Source organism: Sander lucioperca, chromosome 10 (genome assembly GCF_008315115.2).
Source record: "Sander lucioperca isolate FBNREF2018 chromosome 10, SLUC_FBN_1.2, whole genome shotgun sequence".
NCBI lineage: Eukaryota > Metazoa > Chordata > Actinopteri > Perciformes > Percidae > Sander > Sander lucioperca.
Window position 1 is genome coordinate 20,136,160 of NC_050182.1, and position 24,621 is coordinate 20,160,780.

The 24,621-nt window shown below is 43.3% G+C and overlaps 1 protein-coding gene across 2 annotated transcripts in view; it reads right to left on the bottom strand.

Moving 5' to 3' along the window:
* Window positions 1-24,621, bottom strand: part of LOC116066562 (vacuolar protein sorting-associated protein 13B) — a 353,457-nt gene that overhangs the window by 20,518 nt on the left and 308,318 nt on the right. For both annotated transcript variants that reach the window (XM_031322688.2, XM_031322689.2), the window contains exons 47-53: window positions 15,696-15,851; window positions 12,852-13,118; window positions 10,914-10,997; window positions 10,070-10,245; window positions 4,771-4,941; window positions 1,722-1,929; window positions 525-713 (exon numbers count right to left, since the gene is read on the bottom strand). In XM_031322688.2, the coding sequence (XP_031178548.1) occupies window positions 525-713; window positions 1,722-1,929; window positions 4,771-4,941; window positions 10,070-10,245; window positions 10,914-10,997; window positions 12,852-13,118; window positions 15,696-15,851 (1,251 nt within the window). The remainder of the gene's footprint in view (window positions 1-524; window positions 714-1,721; window positions 1,930-4,770; window positions 4,942-10,069; window positions 10,246-10,913; window positions 10,998-12,851; window positions 13,119-15,695; window positions 15,852-24,621) is intronic.

Sequence of the window (24,621 nt, forward strand, 5' to 3'; positions counted from 1 at the left end):
AGACCTTCCTCCACAGAGCTGCGGAGGAGGGTCTGGCTAGTCAGGGATGGGAGAAAAACGTGCTCTGGTTTATTGGCATTTTTTTTAAATCATTCACAATCGTCATGGGCGGACAGAACCCCGGTGCCTCTGCTAAATAGCCTCGGGAAGGAACTTGTTTTGGTGGAACATGTATACGTTCAAAAGTAGTTTTAGTTGTGCAACAGAAAACTCAGGTTGGACAGATAGTCTCGCTAGCTGTCTGGATTTACCCTGCAGAGATCTGAGGAGCAGTTAACCATAGTCCTCACAAATCCACCAGAGGTTAGAACGCCAACACAAAGAAAGAGGAAGGTAACGGACATTCGGCCGAAAAGAGTGACATCCGGCGGAATTTCCCATGGGAACGGAGCAATCCCAAAAGTGGAACGTGGTGGATATAGACTAGCTTGAATGTAACGGACGTTCAATAATATAAAAAAGTTCCACACTAAGGCTTAATGAGCAGTGGTGACTGGATGTCATGAAAGCGTTGTTTCCCTCACCTTCTGTCTGCCAGGGAAGGCTCCCAGGGTGATGTCGGCCTCTACATATCCCTCCTCATCCAGAGTGATCACCTCTGAGTCTGATCCCTCCTTCCATCGAGGAGAAGTCAGGTCATGGACCAGTTTGAGTGCTGTAGACTTGTGGACGGTGTTAGTGTGGGCCCAGTAGATACCAAGCTGGAAGGCTTCCTGGATAGCGGGGGACAAGATAGGAGGGGGAGAGAATCAGAAGTTGAATCATTGTCAGACCTGTCAAACACAATGTACAAATAAAATGGACTGTATTTGATTGCATTTCGGAAACGGCCACATGCTAGGGCCATCTGTGGCTTCATTACCAACAACTCAGCACAATGTTCTGACAGTGTCCATGTTCTCCGCGTAGCATTCAAACAGTCCTGGAACTGGCCAGAATATAACTTCCATTACTGCTGGCTTTGTTGCTAGAACATAATTTAAGTGTCCCACAGATGCTTGAATGACACACTGATTGTTCATCTGGCTCTGCAGCTAGCAGCATCATGAAATATGCCGATCAAACAGCAACCTTTTCCTCATAAACCAATCAACTCGGAAAGAGTCTCAGCAGAGACCAAATCTTCTCTTCACTTGTTATGCCATGATAAACAGCAGAGCTCTATGGAAACAAGGCTTTATTTATTTCTATTTCACAGGCTATTACATATTTTACAACTTTTAATTTTGTTTCTCTGAGCTGACCCATATCAGCACTTGTTCTTTGATACGCTGCCTTCTCCACTTAGCACTGGGTTAGTGCTAGATAAATCTGTGTGTGTATGTGTGCGTTATGTTCCACAGGGGGAAAACCATCTGCAGACCTCTTCTTCTGATCTCTAAAGCCAGTGAGAAGACATGCCTACAGTGTACGGTGACAGAGCTTGGCAGCAGATAAAGACTTAGGCAGGGAATATTGTTGTAATGCAGCTTTGGTGAACAGATTTGTGCTTATTAGTGAAGATGAGGGACGAGCTGGTTTCATAATGATAAAAAGACCATCTTCCATCTTGATGTATATGTATATTCAGTGCAACAGGAAGATCACTGTAGATCATACAGTGACTAAAATTAGGAAAGTATAGAGAATCAGAATTATTTCTACCCAGGTGCCCAAGACAACACATTTTTAATAGAAAGCCTATCCTTTGCAGGATACATATGCTGTAGTTGGCACCATACCTTGAAGTTGGGGGGTACAATGACCTTCCCGGCTGGTATCTGCAGTACGATGGTCTCTCCTTCAAAAAGCCAGAGGTCCCATTGGGAGTTGTTGGCCAGCAGGGCCCAGGGCAACAACTCTACCAGCAGAGTTTTCAGACCTGACTTCCAGCAGGATAACTTAACCTGCATGGGACTGTCCCACTGGGCAAGGGGCTCCAGCACTGACCTGTGGGGAGAGAACAAACTCACATTTTAGAAATCACCTGTAAATGAATCCTGACAGTGCTGATGCCTTGCTCAACACTACTCTATAAAGTGGGTTAGACAAGACTACAGACAAGCAAGCAGACATGCTGAACACATTACTACTGTTCTGAGCTTGTTTCTCATTTGGGCCACTGCAGTAAGGCTATGGGTGCATGGACCGTAAACACTTTACCCTAGACGCATAGCTATAATGACATAGATATAGACAGAGAGACAGACACACAGCTACCTGTAATACAGTATTGATAAACAGCCATTATTGTCATCTTGGTAAAAAAAACTCATCATGTATGCTCAATTACTAAGATTAAGGATATCATTTGCCCTGTCTACTGATGTAATTCAGCTATGGACATGTTTTATTCAGTGCCAAATATAGCATGCAGCTTTTAAACAGGCATTGAAATGTGTTGTGTATAAACAAACAATTCTTATACTGTTATACTATGCAGACCATTAACACACTGACAGTCAGTCAGGCTAAACAAACACATAGAAACAAAAGGTCTGTAGACAAGTTATGCAATACAAACATATACAGAGAACAGTTGACAAGGCATCTGGGAACACACATGGGCATGTGGAGAAACAGACAAACAGGCAGACAGGCAGAGAAACACAATCATTTTTCCACCAATCCACTGACACAGCAGTCATTTCACGGTAATCATGGTCTTGTGAACCCTAAACAGCGCAGTGCCAGGAGAGAGCCAAACAAATAGTTCTCTCAGACTTACTCTGAAGTTCAAAGCCATCAAAGGCGGCCCAGTCTTCCCTCTCCTTCAAGGCTGCCTCAACTCTGCCCAACCTACCAACCTGCCATCTCAAACTTGTCACATACCCAAGTCTCCCTGACTAAAAAAAGCACTGACGATAGCTTTTCTTTACCATTTACTGCTGTGTGTGTATGTGTGTGTGTGTGTGTGTGTGTGTGTGTGTGTGTGTGTGTGTGTGGGGGGGGGGGGGGGGTATATAGGACACTGACCTCGAGGCTGAGGGCAGAGCTCATAAATCACATTACAGAGCTCACAAAAAGGTAATTGAAAGTAATGCGCTCAGCAGCTTCTGTCAAAACCTGCCAACTCTGGAGTTGAGGGTTTTTAGAAGTGTGACTTTTAAGAAGCACACTGCTCTGAGCTCCCCCCCCTACACACACACAGCCTGCAGCTAGAGCTTACCCTAACCCCAACCACTACAAGATGTTTGTTTAATGATTGTGGAGGTGCCTCTCTGCCATTAAAAATCCAACAGAGAAAGAAAAATAACTTTTACCACTTTCAACTTCCTCTGCCCCTTTAAGACACAATATTTACACACTCCCTGCCAGGGAGTTCAGTTGGTTTGGTTTCTTCACTGTGCCAGAGAGACTGAAGCCTCTTTCCAAACAGCAAACTGTATCACTGTTATCAAAACTGTGGCTTTCACTTGCTGTCCAAGTACTGAGTGTGTTTAGAGATAGAAATCAGTGCTATTAATCCTCAAATGACACCCCCCCCCCTTTTTTTTCTCATACCATTTTTCCCCTCATTCTCTTAAACATTAAGTAGCTGGGTTTCACACAAACTGCCACTGCTACTTCCATGATGGGAAATGTGCTTTGGCCTTGGGCTTTTGTCTAGCAGGGAAGAGAAAGGCCCGACTGACAGAGAAACCCAACACCAAACCGCCAGATAGCAGCCCTCCACTGAGACACAGAGTGTGTGACATTTAAAGGTGAGCAATGTGTATGGTGGTGTGCGTTTGTAACACAGTGTTATGAGTGTGTACACATGTGCTGGGCAACAATCTGTGTGCATGTTTGAGTATGTATAGAGAGCAGAGAAACTTGGGAAACCACAGGCAGGCAGACATATGGCCCACATGTCCAGCAGATCTACTGGGACTCTTTGTAACTCGGAGCCTGTGGGAGAGCATGTGGCTACATCTTTTTCCGCTGCTATCAAGATGTGATTCCTTTGTGACAAAAGAGGATTCCCAGAGTGACATTTGTGGACAGTTTCATGTGTGTGCTGCCCGATTGTACTCTATATGTACCCTCATGCACAGGCCACATATACACACATGTGCACAGTTCTATACAGTATACACACTGTACGCTTGCAAGCTGTGCCAAGTTTTAACTGGATGTGTGCCCTGTGACTTGTGTGAGAAAGTGGGACTGTGACAGAGTGACAGCCTAAATCTCCGGTCTGTGGGGACGACAGTGGGATCCCTGCTAACTTCTGATGCATGGCTCTGCATTGTCTTTGCAGTTAACTGTTTTATTATGTGAACAAAGAGTCAGCAATAAAGACAAGCTTCCCTCATTAAAGGGCTTGCTTGCACAACTTTGTGCTTTGAGGAGGGATGCTGTATGAAGCCTACTATTAGAAAAAACACTCTGGTGGCTTTCAATGAAATTTGTGCCATTTTACAGTAAGATTTAATGCTTGCCACAGAAGTGCTATAATAAAGTTAGAAAATAATTACACATGTTGACTTATTACAAAGGATCATAAGGTGCCATGGTGTCTTTTGGGGGGGGGGGGGGGGCGACGACGTGTATGAGGACTCTTTTGCACTCATGTTTGTTTTGAGTGTGAATCTGGCTCACAACTTGCATTACAGCATGTGACATTATTTCTCTATCCTGCCTTGCTTCACTTGTTTATCCAACCCATGTGCTTGTAAGTTCAGATGGCTCCTCAAGATTTTGTTTTAAAAAAGACGAGCAACACTATTCACGAAATTAAATCACAAAACTGCAATTCTCAGAAATGCAGGGTTACTGAATGAGTAGGCAAAAACTAATGTGGAGTACCTGTCAGTATTGTTGGTGACGTAGGGCCATGGTGGCCCAGTGGAGGTCTTCGGACCATAGAAGTCAGCCAGGATGTGTTCCAGGTTGTCCTCATTTGCATTCTTGTTCACTATCTGTTTGATTAGGCTGGTGGAGACTGGTACAGCACAGTGGGAAGCATCTTCATCCTCCCTGAAAGACAGAGCACAAATCATTATAGATTTCTCTAACATGACGAACATGAGTGTGATGCATGTATTTATTTGTCTGTTTTATGTGGGAACATGTAACCAATTTTCATTTGAAATAGATACCTTACAGGACTTGTATATAACCTCAAACATGTATTATCTTTACCCAACAATCTGCAATCCTGCCAAGCAGGCACTGTACCAGCTGATTTCACTTATCTTGATTATCTCCTCTGTGGTGGATGGTGTGATAAGTGATTGCTTGGAATGAAAACCTACATACTCGTAGGGTCATAAAGGCACATGGTTGTGAACCACTGCTGTATATTATGTCAGCAAATCTGGCATGTTAAGTTATTCTATGCCAGAATCAATTCAAACATATTTTTTTTATTTCACTATAGAACAAGACATCTGTTGACAGCAGCTCACTATTCCCATTGTTCTGTTCAGAACAATTAAAGTGACCTCCAGCTAAACTCTGCTTTTACCCTGAAACCTCGAAGAGGGTCGAATCTGCCTTTTGTTTTGAATTTGTTTTTCCTGACATGCAGTCTTAACTTACAAACACTAATTCACAAAGATCATAGAAAAAGCAAAACTGCAGTAAATAATCCTATTGCATACCTCTAGCCCCAGACATTGGTCAATTATGGCTTTGCAAGAAGAAGAAAAAAGAACTAAATCCAAACTGTAATAGCTTCTTCTCTTTCTCTGGGCAGGATCCCGTTCCACTTGGCTAAAGCAAAGCAGCCCCTTACACCAGAGCAGTAGTTTATTAATAGAGCTCATTGTGCTATAAAAGAAACACAGGGGCTATTGCTTATATATCTGGGGGCAAGACAGAGGAGAGGGACAATGTGTTGACAGGAAGATTTTCATCCAGAGCAGTTCCTGAGGGGGGAAACTGGATGAGGCTTCTGATTGTAACCCTCAGCTTTCTAATGTGGTGGCCAATATGAGGAGAGCAGGACAGAGCAGTTCTGGTTAAGACTTGTCTGTGTCTCTGGTGTCGCAGACCGCAGCTCTGCTCTCTACCTCGTCCATTAGAGCCCACAACTATGTGTAATTACAGGAAGGAAAGACGAGCTGTTGACCAGCGAACATTCGAGATTGGATCTGTCCTAGAGGTGGGCCTGTGTGTATGCGTGTCATACATGTGTATGTGAGTGACGGTACGTTTACAATTGTGGCTTGTAGTGTGTGTGTTTTTGAGGATGGAGAGGGATGAGGGATGGATTGAATCTGGGGGACAAGCGATGGGGGTATGTAAGTTTGTGCGGCGAGAGGCAGTTTAGGCAGGGGACAGATTGTAAACACAAGAAGCATTGTGGTTGCAATCCAGAAAGACAAGACACTTAGTTGTTTCTGAGCTCGCGAGTGCATGAAAAAGGATTTATCTACAACAAACAGGGGCCAAATATATTCCCAGTCACTGTATGGCCACTGTGGTTCCTTTATGGCAGCTGAAATCAAAATAAACTTTGTGACCAGATATCTAAACACACAACGGTTACAGCTAAAGATTCTCTCAGGGGGAGTCAATTAAACTCAACGTTTACTCTGTTTACTCAGATCACCACTAGTTGCTACCAATGTTTTTTTCATGGATTCGCATAAAACAACATAGATTATACAGATGTACAGATAACAAATACAGTAGGAACAACAACAACACAGTATGTACATGTGGTAGCTATTTCCCCTGGGACCACCCATACGGAAACATAAACACTCATGTCACTGAAAGACACTTTGGACAGATACAGTACATGGCATTTCTTTTATGGGAACATTCTGATGCAACTTAACATTTTGACAACTGATTCAGCTTAGTGGAGCCTACCATGATGAACTGTATGAAGAGCTGTCTCTTACAAGAGGATACGGACAATATGAGAAAGTGTGAACACACACTGACAGACTGGGGCCCGAGTAACAGGCGTAGTAGTGATGTATGTGACAGACTCTGCCCATGATGAAGTGGCGACTGTCACACTTACACTGGCACACAACTATGACAATGACAGACCCAGACCACACGTGGATACCAGGACACATACTTGTTCACCCACGCAAACATGTGTGCACACACATACAATCCTCTCCACACACACACACACACACACACACACACACACACACACACACACACACACACACACACACACACACAGACAAATATGTTGCCAATATGGGGCCAAAAACCTGCTCTCTGTTAGGGCCTGTATCTAAATGAAATGCAATTATGGTCCAACCTGACATGTTGGAAATGGAGCAGTGTCTTATTGCTGCCAAAATGGCTTCCTGTTTCACTGAAATGTGCCTGGATTCCCCTAGATCATGTCTTCATGTTGGTTCAGGGAGATCAGAATGTGGTGTAAGAGAAGCTTAAGTAAGTGTCTCATCCATTACAGAAGACTAAAATGAGACTCTGTCCTTTGTAGTACTATGAGCTGGTGGCTGACGACATAATATAACACTGGACTGAAAGAACTAAATTGTAAAGTGAATTTTCCTGCTGATCTGCAACCATCTTGGTAATGAGGACAGAGCAAGGACGGAAACAGAAGACCTGGCAAAGATGCAGGTGAAGGTCTGTCTCAGTCATGAGCATAGATTATGAGTGTTAATGTATCATGAGATGTGTACAAAAGGTTAAAGGTTATTGTGGGTCTTGAGACTTTTGACTTTAGAACTACCTTGCCTTTTAAAGTTATAGTGCGTAGTTTCTGTCGCCCCCATGAGGAATTCTAAGTAATGACAACAACACTGTTGGCGCGTCCACATTAGAGGATGGATACCCGACCCAAACCCGACGGGACCCGGCGGTACCCGGCAGGGTTATCAGCGTGATAAGGCATTTGTTGTAAAATGGTGGTGCGGCTCCTTTAAGAGAGCTCAGTGAGTGTGGGTGTGGGGGTGTGTGTGTGTAAAGTGGGCAGAAGAGAGATAGAGAAAGAGGAAGCAGACGTGTAGATGCGACCGGAGCAGAGTTGGTGGAATAAGTTTAGTACACAGTGTGTGTGGTGTCCGAGATAAACCCCAGACTGAAAGCCAAGTTCATTCATCTGCTCACCAGAAACGGGATATAACCCTAACGTTATATAACGTCGGCCCTGGAGGTAACCAGTCTCCCCTGGTTTTCTGACCACGGTCGGAAACGAAGCAAGCAGGAAAGGTTAACATATTGAACATTTAAAATTAAACAGCTTATTAACGTGCGCTTGTTGCCCCGTGTGAGCTGATGACCTCATCTGTTGACATTTCTAAATGCCTTCCTACAGCTGCTTCATAAAAGCTTTCCACACAAACAAACGTACATGTGTCATTAGTATGAGAAACAAAGAGATTTTAACTGTGTCGGGCTCGGGTCGGGCAGAAATGGATTTCTGTGCCTTCCGTGATCGTGCTTCACCCCCCCCACCCCCTCCACACAGTTGCTAGTAGCCAAGGAGGACACGGAGGATTCATAAAACATGGAGGACTCTTCAGAAGAGGTCATTATCTTCACTCGAGTTTCTGCGTGCGGAAGTCGCCTGATGACACCATTTTCTAAACATAGTCATACTGAGAAATCCAGCGAGAGTTGTGTGGAGCTGATAGTCTTAATTAGCTTTGTAGCAACTCATTTGGCAATGGCTTGAATGTAACGGACGTTAATTAATATCAAAAAGTTACGCACTACAACTTTAAGGGTGTGAACTTATTGTAAATGTTCAGTCAGTACTACGTTCTAGATCAGTGGTTCTTAACCTTTTTTGTGCCAGCGCCCCCCTATCCATTATCCAGGTCCCTAACCGCCCCCTATCAAATAAGATGTAGGCTAATTGCCCTGAATATTAATGATTACGCCCCAATATTAGGCCTATTACTGTTGTTACTATTGTTATCAAAAATAATCAAAAAATCATATCATTGAATGACATTATTAGTTTCCCAGGTATCAAAAAGACATGTGAATAGAAATTATATTTACAGGTGTTTATGCTACATTCAATTTAAATAACAGCAGCCAATCAGAACGACTAGATACGTATCATTCAAACTTTAATTAGGTATTACAAACACTAACAGTAGAAACAGCTAGCAATTTAACATTCAAATCTAAATCTATAACTGAATTGTTCCAACGGAAAACAAGCTGCACTTATCAAGGGGTAAAAGCAGAAGGATTTACTTCCGAATGGGAATAAGTTTACAACCTTTGAAAGTTAGTGAGAGCTCTTTGTTGATGCTTAGAAGAGTCTAGGTTTGCTATCGCCTGTCTTGCGATAAGTAGCAGAAAAAAACATTTGGAGAAATGCAACCCCACATCGCGCTGCGTTTTGTGGAGGTGTGAGAATCCTGTACAGTAAACAGTTACATCACTGCCTCTATCTCTGCCACACACACAGGAAACAGTTACATCACTGCCTCTATCTCTGCCACAAGACAGTTTTAAAACACCAAACACAAGCCCTGAACTGCCTGGGAGTGAAACAGCTAAATGTTTGCCAAACAACAAAGCACAGTCGATGTCTCTCGCTCGTCTCTTTTCTTTCTCTCTTTCTCTGTGAAATGAAGTGCAGTAGGAAACGTGTTCTATAAACGATCTGACGAAAAACTGTTACTGTGAAATATAAAGTCTACTTATGCTACATTGGCGGGTTAAAGAACACAACAGGACGTCACACCACCCTGCGGTGATTGCTTTTTTAAAAAAATCTGAACGCAGCTTCACGCTGATGTATACGGAGCTCATTTAAGATGATGCTGATGACGTCCCGTTTCCGTGAAGGCAGCACGGAGCTGCGCCAAACAAAGCTGACAGAAGCACAGAAGAGAAGAAGAGTTATGATCCACCGTCTCTCAGTGCTGTAAACTGGCAGGTTTTAATGTAGCAGACCACCGTTCTTTGCAAGTAGTTTAAAGTGTAAACATGTACTGTTATTGTGAATCTTTGGTTTAAACTAGCTTTCAAACAAACGCCCCCCAAGGGCACCTCAACGCCCCCCTTTCCAAAATATTGCTTCCAGCGCCCCCCCCGTCATCTTCTGAACGCCCCATGGGGGGCAGTACCGCCCCCGTTGAGAAAAATGTTCTAGATGGTATCGATATTGCTCCATGGGTTTTGATCTTTTTTTTACCTGGCCTGGAAGATTAGGTGGTGGGTAAGGTCGGCCTCAGTGTTTAACAGGGGCTCCTGGTGGCCCTGGCCATGTATCAGCTGGCTCTCCTTCAGTCCTAAACTCCTCTTCTCTATGTGGACGATTACTGGATCTGGCAAGTGGCTCCTCATGACAAACAGTGGACTGAAAACCACCTGAAACAGGGGATTCATACAGAACAATCACCAGTGAGACATACTGCACAAACAGACTGAATGTGATGATGATCTTATGTGTTCAATAATTCAGCTGCCATGAATCTTTATAATGTCTGTTTTCTCGTTTTGGACTAATTAATTGAATTCCAGCTATCCTAAGAAGATACAATGGGTTGAATATACGGCAGCAAATGATGTGACACCAGTACAGATCAACCGAGTTACAAAACGACCAAACCAGGCGGGTCTGTGAACATATTATGTCAAATTATACCAAAGAGGGCGCCCGGATAGCTCAGTTGGTAGAGCAGGTGCCCATATATAGAGGTTTACTCCTCAATGCAGCGGGCCCGGGTTTGACTCCGACCTGCGGCCCTTTGCTGCACGTCATTCCCCCCATTTCATATCTTCAGCTGTCCTGTCAATAAAGGCCTAAAAATAATCTTAAAAACAAATACATCTACTGTATTTTTTATGCAAATGGGTATGTAATGCTTTGTGTTCCGTAGTAATCAATAACATATTGCCCTAACTACCTGGCCAAAGCTGGAACACCCATACAAACATATAGTAACAGCAGATAGAGTATCAGTAAAAGGATCAACTTTATGTCACAATATGGAAATAAACCCTGTGCATGTGAGTGTGTGTGCGGGTATACTCACCACTCTCTGCTGCATGTGAGAGCCAGGTTCAATTGTGATAAGTGTACACCAAACATAGAGCAAAGAACCACTGGAGCAAGGCACCTGAAATATGACACACTGGCTGTTATTGATTCATCACTTATAAATCCCTTCTGTCCAACTGAAAACAGTTTAGTCATACTGTGTGTATAACCCACATTTTCAGTCGCCTATCTTTACATTGTTGCAAAGGGTTAATATAAAAAGATTGATCAACTTGATTGTGTTTCTTTGTGGTTGCAATGTAAAAAAATGGATATCTGATTACTTTAATGCTCACTGGCAGAATGTTTATTGCCTCCATCAGTAACTCATTATCACGTTTTGTACTAAAAAAGTTATTTCTTGGCTTCTTCCAGTAGTTAAAAGTTAAATCTCCCTAAAAGCCCTGCAACACAATATCATGGCTGAGGCGACTGACAACTGTTAGTGCCAGATAATGGGCCATTACAGGCAATTAAATCTTAGAACGATTTAAAAGGCTGAGAATGTGCCCACCGAAGGCTGAGCGCTTTTTATATGTCACTGGTGTTTGTCCCATTTACTCCTCACTCCTCATTACAGCCTCGGGATGCCAAGGCACGTTACAAGTGGTCTAGTTTACGACAGACTGGGGACTTGATGTACTGGTGGGGACAGCAGAGTGGAGCACAGAGACAGAGGGAACATTCAGTTTTAATATAGTGGGCCTTGCAAAACAGCCTTGTTGGGATGAGGGAGTGAAACTTTGGAAAACAGATACTTTTTAGGCCTGATCCACCAAAAACACTCACCGCTGGGATAAGGTCAAGACGACCGCCTGTACTTTGTCAAAAGTGAAGGACGGGGGCAGAAAAAGATGCTGAAAAAGTTCAGGGGGAGTAAGGCGAGATATGAGGAAGAGGAGTTACTTGAGATGGATTACTGATACAGATAATCAGGAGACAGATGAGAAAAGAGACAGACATAGTCCAGGGAGAGAGTTAGAGAGTGGAACAGGTGGACAAGCTGAATGCCAGAGGATGAAGTAAATAAAAAAGAGGAGTTAACAAGTGAGCCAGTGTGTGGGCGAGAGAGTAAAAGTAAGGGAGGAAACGAGAGAGTGAAATAGCAGGAGACAGACAGAGATAGAGAGATCTAAGGACCCAGCTACTAGTCCAGGCAGCTCTCTCATTTGGAGCCAACCCTCCATATGTGTAATGAATGGCTGATCTGAGGAGAAGAGATAACAGCGGAGGTTGGAGTGGAGTCAGAGATGTTCAGACCCACACACAGAAGCTGAAGCTGTAGAAACAAGCTAACTGTTAACAGCATGGGGCTTATAAAGGAAGAAAACAAAGAGAGAGGGACAGAGAAAGAAAGGGAACATGAAAAATACAGAACAAGAGCAAGAAAAGCAGGGAAGGAGTGAAGGAGTGATTGTCTGGCACTAATCCAGCGGTGTGAAAGTGCCTTCAAAGCCTCTCCATGTGCCCACGTATCAGCTAGGGTTTCCTGTCTATGGTTAGTGTTGTTATGAGAGAGAATAAACTGTATTTTCTGCCTCTCAACATGGCTGAATTATGGGTTGGAGGGCCTTTGTAAGCCTATCTGAGGGGAAGATCTCAATCTTTCCTCTAACTGTGATTAGCAGCGTGGAAGCTCTGCCACTGTGGCCACCCAGGAGAAGAGCATCCGACCATAGTTGGTGGTCCAGTCACCAGCTCCAAACGTATGTGTGGCTGGAGAGCCAGTGGGAAGTAGTGGTGCGTGCAATGTGGGCGTCTCTATCTGTGTTTGTATATGATATATCAAACATGTCTTTTTAAAAATGACATTTGAAATAACTAGTCTGGATCAATGGTACAAGTACATTTCCAGTATAAAGCCTCTCAGAAGCCTCTTCAATGACTATGCCCCTCCCGAAGTCTCAGTCAAAGTCTGTTTGTGTTACCGTACCTGTACAACAGAGCTGCTGTTACCCCTTTCCATCCTCTCCAGCTGAACATCCTGGGACCAGTCTTCATCTCCTCTGGCCCTCACACACAGCTCTGTCATCTCTGCGTCCTCCAACACATATGACGGCAACTTGTCCCCTGCCTCCAGGCAGTCACAGTGTTCCCTGACCACCGTCTGACTGTCAGGCCCCACGTAGTGCTGGACCACCCGCAGCTCAATGTCCTGAGTCAGGTAGCTGCACATCACCTGCCGCCCACAGATTATTACCTGCAGAGAGGAAGGTTACAGGGGACAATTGCCACAGTTAAAATAAAATAATTAATCTCATGTACTCTAGGAGGCAATACACACTGAGCATTGAATACAAATATGTCTTGTTGCTTGTGATCTTATGTCCTCAAAAGAAGATCCTTTTACATTCACTGTTAATTGAGAATGATGTGTAGAAAGATGTTACACTCAAAACTTTAACAACACACAAATAACAGCTTGACACTTTCAGCTCTAGATCTAAAGCATGTTTTTTCACTGTAAGGATCACCCAATATCACTGCTATAGTATATGAGGGAGTTAGTAAAAAAGAAGGAACTTTAAAATGGCAAAATCCAAAAACCTGCCCTAAGTCATACAAATACTGCTATGCAGGTATAGTGTGGTTAAGAATTACTAAATTAGTACAGTGTTTCAGACACTGTTTGACAAGCAATTTGGCTGAAGCATACTGATGCCTTACTGACACTACATGATTTCTATTATGGAAAAAACTAGTTTACCTCAGTAATCCCACATAAAAACCTGAAGGAAAACAGTGAAGAAATAGGGATGCATTACATATTTTTTAGCCATGACGGCGAAAGTCATCATCTGTCAAATCTTCCTCACTGAAGGTCACTGGTGCTCGGAATTGCATCCCACCCTCAAGCATGATGGATCAGTAAAATTTCAAATTCATTCGTTCGTTATTAAAAGTGATTCCCAGGGCCTGTCTTTAGCTGCACTGTTGCTCTATCTGTTTTCATCAAAGGGTTGCTCTGTTTAGCCTGATTGCTTCCTCACTGCCTCATCATTTTCCATACTCCATATACAGTATGCACACACATATACAAAATAATGAACACAGGCAGTGTTCATTATTTTCATTTTACAGATGAAATGATCAATCAATGATAAAAAAAAAGAATCAACAGATGAATTGATCGTGACAGTAATTGTCAGTAGCAGCCCTAACGCTCCTGCCCACACATGTGTTTTGCCACAGGCATCAAAGTGTGCCTAGTGTGTGTGTAATTAGAGAATTCATGTGTGTGTGTGTGTGTGTGTGTGTGTGTATGGTATTTACTTGAGGGAGATTTTACAGCAGTCAACATGAGGTGCCAATATAAATGATAAAGAAGCCGTCACTATAAAAAACAATAGGGTAGCTAGACAGAGAGGGACAGTACAGCAGTGTGTGAGAAATCAAGGAGGAACCCCCCCCGCCATCCAAAAAAAAAACCTAACATGGTCCACGCTCACACAGGTGGGAGCCAACTTCCTCTGTAGTGGCAGCCGCTGTCCCACTCTGAGGCTTTGTGTTGTGAAATCGATGTGACCAACACTCATACCCTATCATTGGATCCAATGGGAACAAGATGTAAACAACGTCTGGGACAGACGGAGGAAGGAATGCAAGAGGCCGAGTCTGTTTTGTCTGGAGGACGAAAGGGAGACATGTGCGACACTTGACACTGTTTACATAACAAAGTGTCACCGCTATGATGTGACGACTTCTCTACATTTTTAGGAACACAACGACTCTGCCTTGTATTTGTGGGAAAAATCCAAACATGATTCACCACCGTCCTCGGTGTAAAAACGGGAACGCAGCTGGTTTATGATTTGGTTTATGACTTCCTGTGATCTTCTTTGTGGATTGATGGGGCACATTGTGTTTTTGGATGGCTTCAAGCTCATAAACTTTTCTTTCAGTGCTATGAAACAGATTACGAAAAAGTGTCAAAAACAGTTGTTAGCCGAGCAACTACTAAATCATAACACACAAATGAAAAAAAAACTGGAGATTAAAAAGTGCTCATCCCAAAAGGTGCACTGGGGGAAAAAAAGGCCAGGCATAATGCAGCAAACAAGTTCCTACTTTCTTTGTAATTCGGAACCACTTACAAGACTTTTTCCAGGTTAGCAGGAAGATAATCTGCAGAATCCCTCCATTCTTGGTTTGGTTGAAAACAGGACTTTGTTTATTGCTGTGGTATAGTTTCACCACAAATCTACTCAATTAAAAAGTATTGCCAGTCTACTGCCTTGGATTTTCTGTCAATGAAATCCTGGTTGTGTAATGGCCCTGACACACCAATCCGATAATCGGCCATTGGACAGTCTGGCAAGGTCGGTGACTCAAGTCTGTTCGGTGTGTTCCGTGCCGTCATCCATCGGAGGAGCTGTCGGCCTTTATTTTGGCCGACCTGACTTGCTGGGTCGGAGGGCGGGCAGTCGGACTCTAACCCGGAAATAACGAGCGGGATGAGTGACGAACACCTCTCAAAATCTGACAAAAATCTTTTAAACTGACCTTTGTTGATCTGAAATGAAGACAGATTCAGCAACTATTTCTTGCTTAAAATATTTTCAGTGAACTATTTTTGTAAAATACGAGATTGTATTTCGAACAAGCCGCCATTACTATCCGCTGGAGAAGCCAGACCCACGTGACGCGTTGTCATTTCCGGTTTTAATTTTTGGTTTTTCACAATTTTCTTTTATTGCATATTTTCTCAGAGGTTTTGTGACATGACAAAAACAAACCAAAAACAAACAGACAGTAAGTCTGTAAAAACTGACTGTACCTGTTTTTGGACACCGTTGAGCTGCACCACCTTGATGATGAGTGAAGCGGTGCGTCCTTTGTACTGAATGGTTCTCAGCAGAGTTCCCACATTGTCCACGCTGAAGGCCTCTGACCAGCGCCAGTTCCCCCATCCCTCGATGCAGATGTGCAGCAGCTGCAGGATGGGACAGAGCAGGATACACACACAGAAACAGAGACAGAAGACATCAGAGGTTAGTCTTCTTGCTCTTTATTTATCCCCGAGCAAAAGGCAAGTAAACAACAAGAGTCTTTGTTTAGAAGATGTTGGTAGGGCGAAGGAGGGAGACAACAAAGTTCCTGTTTACTGGTGCTGAACAGACCTGCTGCTGTTGGAAGTAGAAATGGAAGGTCGCACACAATAAACTGGCTGGTGGAAAACAGCTGATGTGGAAGCTCATTATGGCTGCATGCGTGTGTGTGTGTGTGTGTGTGTGTGTGTGTGTGTGTGTGTACACTTGTGCGGTTGAATGTGAAAGGCTCTGTTCTCCACACGTCTAAATAAGAGGCAGATAGTTTGGCTCTCCAGCTTTCCAGCTTCATATCCATCACTTCAATGTGGAGCACATCCATGTGTGTGGCTGGGTGTAAACCCAGACTCAGGAGGACAGCTATAAACAGACGCTGTCCTATCGTTTGACATCCAAACAACTTTACAATGGTGACAATTTTCCGACCGTTTAACATATTTCCTTGTATTGTGGGCCACAACATGGCAGCAGGGCTAGAAATATGTAAAGAAGATACAGTAACTACATCTGTATCTGCAGACAGTCTGCAGATACAGATGTAGTGTAAAACACTAGAATAGTTTCAATTAAAGTGCATAACACTAATTTAGTTCTAAATAAGGTGTCATGTAGTGTATATTGCTGCAGACGTTGCCACATGCCCCCTCCATCTAAATCGACACACACATAGTCTGGCATTGCCAGACCTATCTCCACAGCGCTGTGGAGGAAGGTCTGGCAACAGGAGCATACACTCCTGGATAGGAGAAAAAACTGTCAGGGGTTGGTTGCATTTCTTTAAACCAATCACAATGGTCTTGGGCGGCGCTAAGCTCCACACGCAGCGAGTGTGGCTCTTCAAAATGGTCTCGGGAAGGAACTTGTTTTGGTGGAACGTTTGCATCCCACAAAAGAAAATGCTACATACAATATTAAATAAAGATAACTGTTCACACAATACAGTAACGTGAGCTTTATAAAGTAGCTGAATACATGGTTAAACGTAATTTACTCTTACCAGTGTATCACCGTGTGTATTTTGTCCACAGCAAATCCCCGCCAATCGGTCCCAAAACATCCCAGTTAGAGAGGAAATGCCATAAACAAATTATTTGTGAATCTTTACAAGCAGGCCTGCCTTATTGCACAATAATATAAAAATGTCATTTTCTGCTCGTGTCGTTCAGATGTTTCCAGTTAATGTTGCTCGATGCAACAGGAGTTTGAAGTTAACACAAAGAAAGCGGAAAGTGAGGGTCATCCAGCGGAACTATCGCGTACATGAACCGTCGTTGATATGGACTAACACACACAACATGCAGCACAAAAGGAAAGTGGGCCGGTCAAATGCCCATCCATGCGGTCAGGTCATACACAGGCTAGCTATCCACCACAGAGTGCTTCATGACAAGGAAACTCATTTGTCAAACAATGTGAGTGTTGTCACGAGATTATGGTCACAATACAGGAGCAGAATCATAAATACGTAGGGAGATCTAAAGCCTTCTCCCCTCCTGAGGCAGCGCGGCTGACCTTCCACCTAACTGAACTCTCTGTGTCAGTCCAGCTGCCAACACAACTTCAAACTTGCAACAGTTAGAAAGGGAGGAGAGAGAACGTGAGAAAGACAAAGAATGTATGAAAGTGAGAGAGAGTCTAGGAAAACTGGGCAGACAAGGGGGTGCGGGGGTTCAATACTCTCCCAGAGGAGTTGCGACTCAAGTGAAACACTGAAAAGCCTTCTTTTTGAAGATTTACACTTTGGCTCGTCGCCTCAATGTGCCGAACATTTAGCCAATCTGACTAAAGAAAAACAAATTACTACTGAGGTCAAAGAGCATGGGGGACCCTGGTCAAGACCTTCTATGTTTCTCTCCGCTGTAGTCTTTCCTCACTGTTTGAAGGCAGATTTCTTTACAATAACATTCTCAATCAAAGCCTGAATTCACTTTCTTCAAGATCATCCCTTCTCCCTGTCGGCTGAGTGGAAATGACATCATTTCTCAGATCTCCTGCTCAGTAGACTTGCTCACAGGGAAAGTGGTAGAGTGGTGTAAACTGCCAGGTGGCAGAGGTTAAGGTAAAACCTAAGAGTGGAGAACAACTAGATGATTCCCTAAACCAGCACACTAAGGGGGCTTTCACACCTCCCTCGTTTGGTCCAGACCTTCAGACTTTTCAGTTTGATCTGAACCAAAACTACAGGTGTGAATCAAACAACAGAAATTTGGTCCGACCGAAAGATGTAGTCTCGGTCCGGATCAAACTGAACCATGGTCCGGTTTGTTTATAGTGTGAAAGCATTTTTTGGATGGTTCGGACTTTCGGACCAAATACAGGAAGCTCTGGCAGGCTATCATCATGTTATAAGACCGGGGAAGCTCCTTTAGGGAACAGCTCAGTGCTTAGAGTGTAGGCTACATGAGAGAGAGAGAGTGACGGTGTCAGTGCTCAGAGCAGACAGCTGTTGGCTGTCAGAGCTGAGAATACATCAGCAGTTTACTTGTTAAGTGGTAGTAGATGTACAGTGTAGGTTTCCGTTTGTCTCTGAATAAATTCTCCAGAAAGAAAGTTCCCATGTCTCGCTTCTCAACATCACAACAACACAAAAAGAGAGAGAGAGCAGCAGGAGAGAGCAGCAGTCAGTAGGGGAGAGCAGGAGTCAGTAGGAGAGAGCAGGAGTCAGTAGGAGAGAGCAGCAGTCAGTAGGAGAGAGCAGCAGTCAGTAGGAGAGAGCAGCAGTCAGTAGGAGAGAGCAGCAGTCAGTAGAGGAGAGCAGCAGTCAGTAGAGGAGAGCAGGAGTCAGTAGGAGAGAGCAGCAGTCAGTAGGAGAGAGCAGCAGTCAGTAGGAGAGAGCAGCAGTCAGTAGAGGAGAGCAGCAGTCAGTAGAGGAGAGCAGCAGTCAGTAGAGGAGAGCAGCAGTCAGTAGGAGAGCAGCAGTCAGTAGGAGAGAGCAGCAGTCAGTAGGAGAGAGCAGCAGTCAGTAGGAGAGAGCAGCAGTCAGTAGGAGAGAGCAGCAGTCAGTAGAGGAGAGCAGCAGTCAGTAGGAGAGCAGCAGTCAGTAGGAGAGAGCAGCAGTCAGTAGGAGAGAGCAGCAGTCAGTAGGAGAGAGCAGCAGTCAGTAGGAGAGAGCAGCAGTCAGTAGGAGAGAGCAGCAGTCAGTAGAGGAGAGCAGCAGTCAGTAGGAGAGAGCAGCAGTCAGTAGGAGAGAGCAGCAGTCAGTAGGAGAGAGCAGCAGTCAGTAGGAGAGAGCAGCAGTCAGTAGGGGAGAGCAGCAGTCAGTAGGAGAGCAGCAGTCAGTAGGAGAGAGAGCAGCAGTCAGTAGGAGAGAGCAGCAGTCAGTAGAGGAGAGCAGCAGTCAGTAGAGGAGAGCAGCAGTCAGTAGAGGAGAGAGCAGCAGTCAGTAGAGGAGAGAGCAGAGAGAGGATAAGAGAGGACGGGGAAGCCCGTCTACAAACCAATCAGTTCTAAGTATCTGGAGACACAGCTCACGTATGTGATGACGGCAGGACGTAGTTGTCACGTAGAGATCTTTAGTGCGCTTGCATAACTGCAGTGTGAAACCAAAACTTACCGGATCAAATGCAAAAACATGAACCTTGGTCCTGACCTTGGTTCGGACTTTCAGGTGTGACAGCCCCCTAAGACCAGTTAAGATCATGGTGGTTTGAGGAAAACGTTAAAAAATAACTGTAATGTAGGATTTTCTGCTCCTAATCTAATTTAAAGCTTAACTTCCTATGTTTTTGTGTGTAATTGACTGATGAGAACAACAATCTTTGAAATTGGTCCAGTATTAAGGGAGAACGCTGTGACCAGCCACCGCAGACCGGGCTGCAATGTAACCCTCTAGGGCAAATGTGCATTGTCAATTTACGTCCACTAAAAGTGCAGTTTTTGCCAGTGACTCAGGTTGTTATTATAGGTGTCTGACAACATTATGGATAGGATCCCTAAAGAGATAGAGGGGGAAGACCTGCAGCAAATGGCCGCAGGTCGGACTCGAACCCTGAGCCGCTGCGTCGAGGACTGAGCCTCTGCATATGGGGGCCCGCTCTACCAGGTGGACTACCCAGGCGCCCAGATAGACATTTTTTTAAAAAGAGTAAAATCCTTTTTGTTTAACCAGAAACCACTCCGAAATCGCTATTGCTTAACCCACCGGACACCATTTAAAAAAAACCATACTTTTAGCGTGTATAGAGCCAAAATATTGACATGTAAATCGGTAAAGTATGTGTTCATTTCAACCAAAACTAGAGTGTTGATTGTTAGAAAAAGAGGAAAGAGGAACCAAAACGGCTTTTAATAGTTTTATTCTGTTTCTGTCCTTTGAATGAAGTGTATTTTGCGATGCTAAAATTACTGATTATTTACATGGAGTCTGGTGGCTTTAGCCAGATGTTTTTATGTTTAAAAAAAGGATCTTACTCTTTAACAGAAAGGTCGACATCCTTAGAGAATCCTTTCCATAATGTTGTCAGACACTTAGAATATTAATCTGAGTCTGTCAGTGGTAAAACGAGCACTTTTGTGAAAGTGAACTGAAGGTGCACAATTGCCCAAAAACTTTCTGTAGCTTGTTTCACTGACTGCCGACCGCAGCGGTCTCGCTTAATACCGGACCAATGTCGAAGATTGTTGTTCCCATCAGTCACTTAGTAAAGTCAATTTATTTATAGAGCACATTTTAAAATCAACCTAGGCTGAACAAAGTGCTGTACAATGTTATATTATGTTATAAAAACAAAGGAAGACTAAAAATTGAGACACAATGAACATCATACAAACAACACACTTCTATACAAATGTCCCTAAACTAAATCATACGCCAAAGAATAAAAATGTGTTTTAAGACGAGACTTAAAGATCTCGGCAGTAGAGGAGGACCTAATACGAATGGGAAGTTTGTTCCAGAGCCTTAAAAAGAAGTAACATTACCTTAAAATCGATTCTATATTTGACCGGTAACCAGTGAAGAGAAGCCAATATCGGGGAGATATGATCCCTCCTTCCGATACCAGTCAACAATCTAGCAGCCGCATTCTGGACAAGCTGTTTTTAGACACAAAAACATACCCCCCCCCCCCAAAGTTACCCTTTAAGTGACCTGGTACTGGGTGAGATGGAAACCTTTTAATTTACATGAACTTCTTAGCATCAGCCCCTCTCTTTAATTTGATGAGTGGTAACTGCATTGGTGTTAATAATGGTCAAAATGTTGTGGTGGTGAACCCACTCTGCTGGGCCTCAGCACCATCTGCGAGGAACGATTTGTTATTTCAACACTTCTCTCTCCTTTAACCCCTCTGTTCCTCCCCCTCTCGCTGTGGCTCAACTTGACCTTTAAGGGAGAAGTCATAATAATGTCTCTCCTCAAACTTCAAACAGTGACTGCAGCTCGTGTTTTAATTCATCACTGCTCTGACTCAAGCAGGGGAAGAAAAAAACCACAGCAGTAACACAGATGAACTGGACACGTAGGACAACAAGAATGAAAAATAAGAAGCTGTTTTGCCTCTTTGTGACTTATCCAACTGTTGTGACGCTGAGAAAACCCAGTCAGCCACATGTGGTGCTTTTATGCACATGGATTACTTCATCAATAGAAACGGCTTTGTAGGAAGATCTGAATCTAGCTGAATTAAAGGATAGGTTCACAGTTTTCAAGTATCTGAAAACAGTATTCAAATGCCCATATGTACACTAAAAGAGTTATTGGTTGCTTTAGGAGAGGGTTTCTTTGTAGCCAGTACGTGCGGCAGGAAAACTTTCAGCAACCAATAACCCATTCAATGTACATATGGGCATGTGTGTGAACCTATTCTTCAACCCTGATGTAGAAACTAATAATTGTATTTTTTGTATCATTTTGTATAGAACGTTAACAAAACTGCACCGAAACAAGGGAAACTAATTATTTCAGATTAAAAAAAAAAGCCAACAGAAACTCAGACTCCACTTTGTAGAAATGTGAATTGTAATAATATATATATATATATATATATATATATATATTGACTTTGTAAAATGTGATTCTCTTAATCTCCTAGCATCTTGAGAAAAAGTACTTTTTAAGCAAAACCAGCCTTCAGTTTTTAATCTCAGATGCTAAGTAAGTTTTTATCTCATTTCCAAATAAATCTTCTAAAACACAACTTCTAAACTCACCCTCAGACACTGGCGCTGAGTTGAAGATTTGTTGTCCAAAACCAACTAAGAACCCATCTGTCATATGATGATATATCCAAGTTGTGTACGGAGTGTGAATGAAATGTGAAATCTCAACCTCTCCTCATTTCCCTTCAATCCCCAGGGAGAGATTGTGATTACGGCTGGCTGATGGTGAGCACTTATCTTCCAGCACATTACTGGGCTTCAGCTTTGGTAACGGAGCGATCTGCATGGGGATTATTAAACTGAGCAATTGGATGTAACCACACAAAGCATTTTTATTCTGTGACTGCATTGTACTGTAATATTGTCCGTTATCCATTCCGCTGATAGTCAGCAGGAGTTGATCAGGGTCATGTCACACTACATACAATACCAACTCTGGCCACAAGCTCTGACATTAGCAAAATACAAGCATTCATCCAAATTCTTTGGATGTAACTTGACCAATGGTATTAATATATCAGAAGGAGGCCTTAGTCAAACATTTTCCACTCATTAATATAATCAACTTACAATTATTGATTCCAATTCTTCAGAAAGGAACAGACTACAATTTACTAATATGGCTTTCGGTTTGACAGCACATCCCAGCCTTGTATCATCATGAAGGTTTAGAGTGACATGTTTTTCTAAATACGCTAATATAACTAAGCTACAGATGATTCATTTCAGTTCCATGGAGATGAATCATCTGAGTGATTTGACACTGGAATTGTCTATTCCTGCATGACCTGAAACTATCTAATGTCGGCGGTCAGAATGCAGGGCCACATCATGACAGGGATTATTTGCCTTGCAGTTGTCAAACACGACACTGATGAAAGCTGAAGTTCGATATGGTTTGTATATTACCATATTACCACTGGGTTTACGGGCTTAGCCACAATCCAATCTGCATGAATAACTTAGAGCCTGCAGGTATTGCTGAGAACATAATGAGGCTTTGACAGGCTTTGTCAGCTGAAATTGTGACTAACCTAAACGTAACAAGGAACACCTGTCTCCTAAACCAAATATCAGGGCGGCAGAATGAGGATGTTAAAATCCACACAGATCATGTTGAGACCATGTATGGTCCTATCACAAGATCAGTACCACATGAACCTTTTGAAACCCCATCACCCAGATTTCACAGTTGCTATGGAGACTACATGCTGAACCCAAACATGGGACTGACACATTCAGAAATGGTGTTAAGCTCTAAGGATCACCACCCGCCTAAACTGTAAATTATATTCAGTGAGTCAAACAACCAACCAAACTCCATCATGGGTACGATGTCATGTCTCCTGCTTGGTCCATTGCTTAATCCTGTCCCGAGAGAAAATCATTAGCAAGAAAGTTTCCTGTAAAAGACGGTAAGATATCAGTCAGTCATAACCAAAGCAATGACTATTAACTTCCTGGTAAATGCAGAGTCATTACATCACTTGGATGGCAAACACTCAAGTGTCTGCTTCGATAATGTGGGTGTCAAGCATAGATGAACAGAGAAACACATACAGTTGAATAAACACAGAACCACTCTTTCTCACGTGTGCGCCCACTAGCAGGAATGTGCTTGGGTCCACTAAAACAAATGAAGTGTCTGTCCGCAGTAGAGACATAATCAGCGTTCCTGTATGCTGCAAAGACGGGCAGACAAAGCCGCAGTGGTCATTGGTCGTCTACCCATTACGACCATTCCTTCTTTCAGAGTGTAATAGGAGATTTGAGACATGGAGCAGAGGTATAAACTATACCAGTTAGATGATTGATTGCCAATCAATTCCACCCAAACAAGCTTAACATCTAAATTAAACTTTCTAAAGCTTAAAACAGTTTGTTTTTGAAAATGATGTGCATTCAATTCCATATACCAAAGACTTAAAATAGTCTAACAAAGTCTCTGTACTGCCTGTCTTAGTGAATGTCATGGGCCTACATGAGAAAAGAGGTTTGTGGAACAGAGGCCTGTTTTGTCTGGTGAAATGAATTTGTGACCAGGGAGCTAGCTAGCCACCTAACAAATGAGAAACAGGTTTATACCCAGACAACAAAACAAAATAACATGGATTACTTTGTCCTCTAGAAAGAATGAGTATGGGAAAGAAAAAGAGAGAGGTACATAAAGTTGAACTGCAGTGAGCGAGAGTAGAAAAAGAGCGTAAATGAGTTAAAGAGAGAACAGAGAGACAAAACAGCATCCCTGCCAGGGCAGTGCGGGCTAACCCATGTAACATGAGGGAATTATGGAGGCTTTAACAGCTGTCTGCAATGCTCTCCTCCTTGGCTCCCTCTCTCTGACAAAAGAAGCAAGGCAGTGCAACATCAAAGCTCAGATTTGCAAGTCTAAAAAGCGGTTTGAGAGCTGGAAGAAGGTACAGAGAGAAGGCATTGTGTGGGTCCGTGGTTGACAGCGGAGACGTTAAGAGGTTTATGCTTGACTAACATTGTTCTATAGTTCTCCCTCTGGTTTCTACCAAGGCATCTCAGACATCCAGGGCCTCAAGGGTTCCA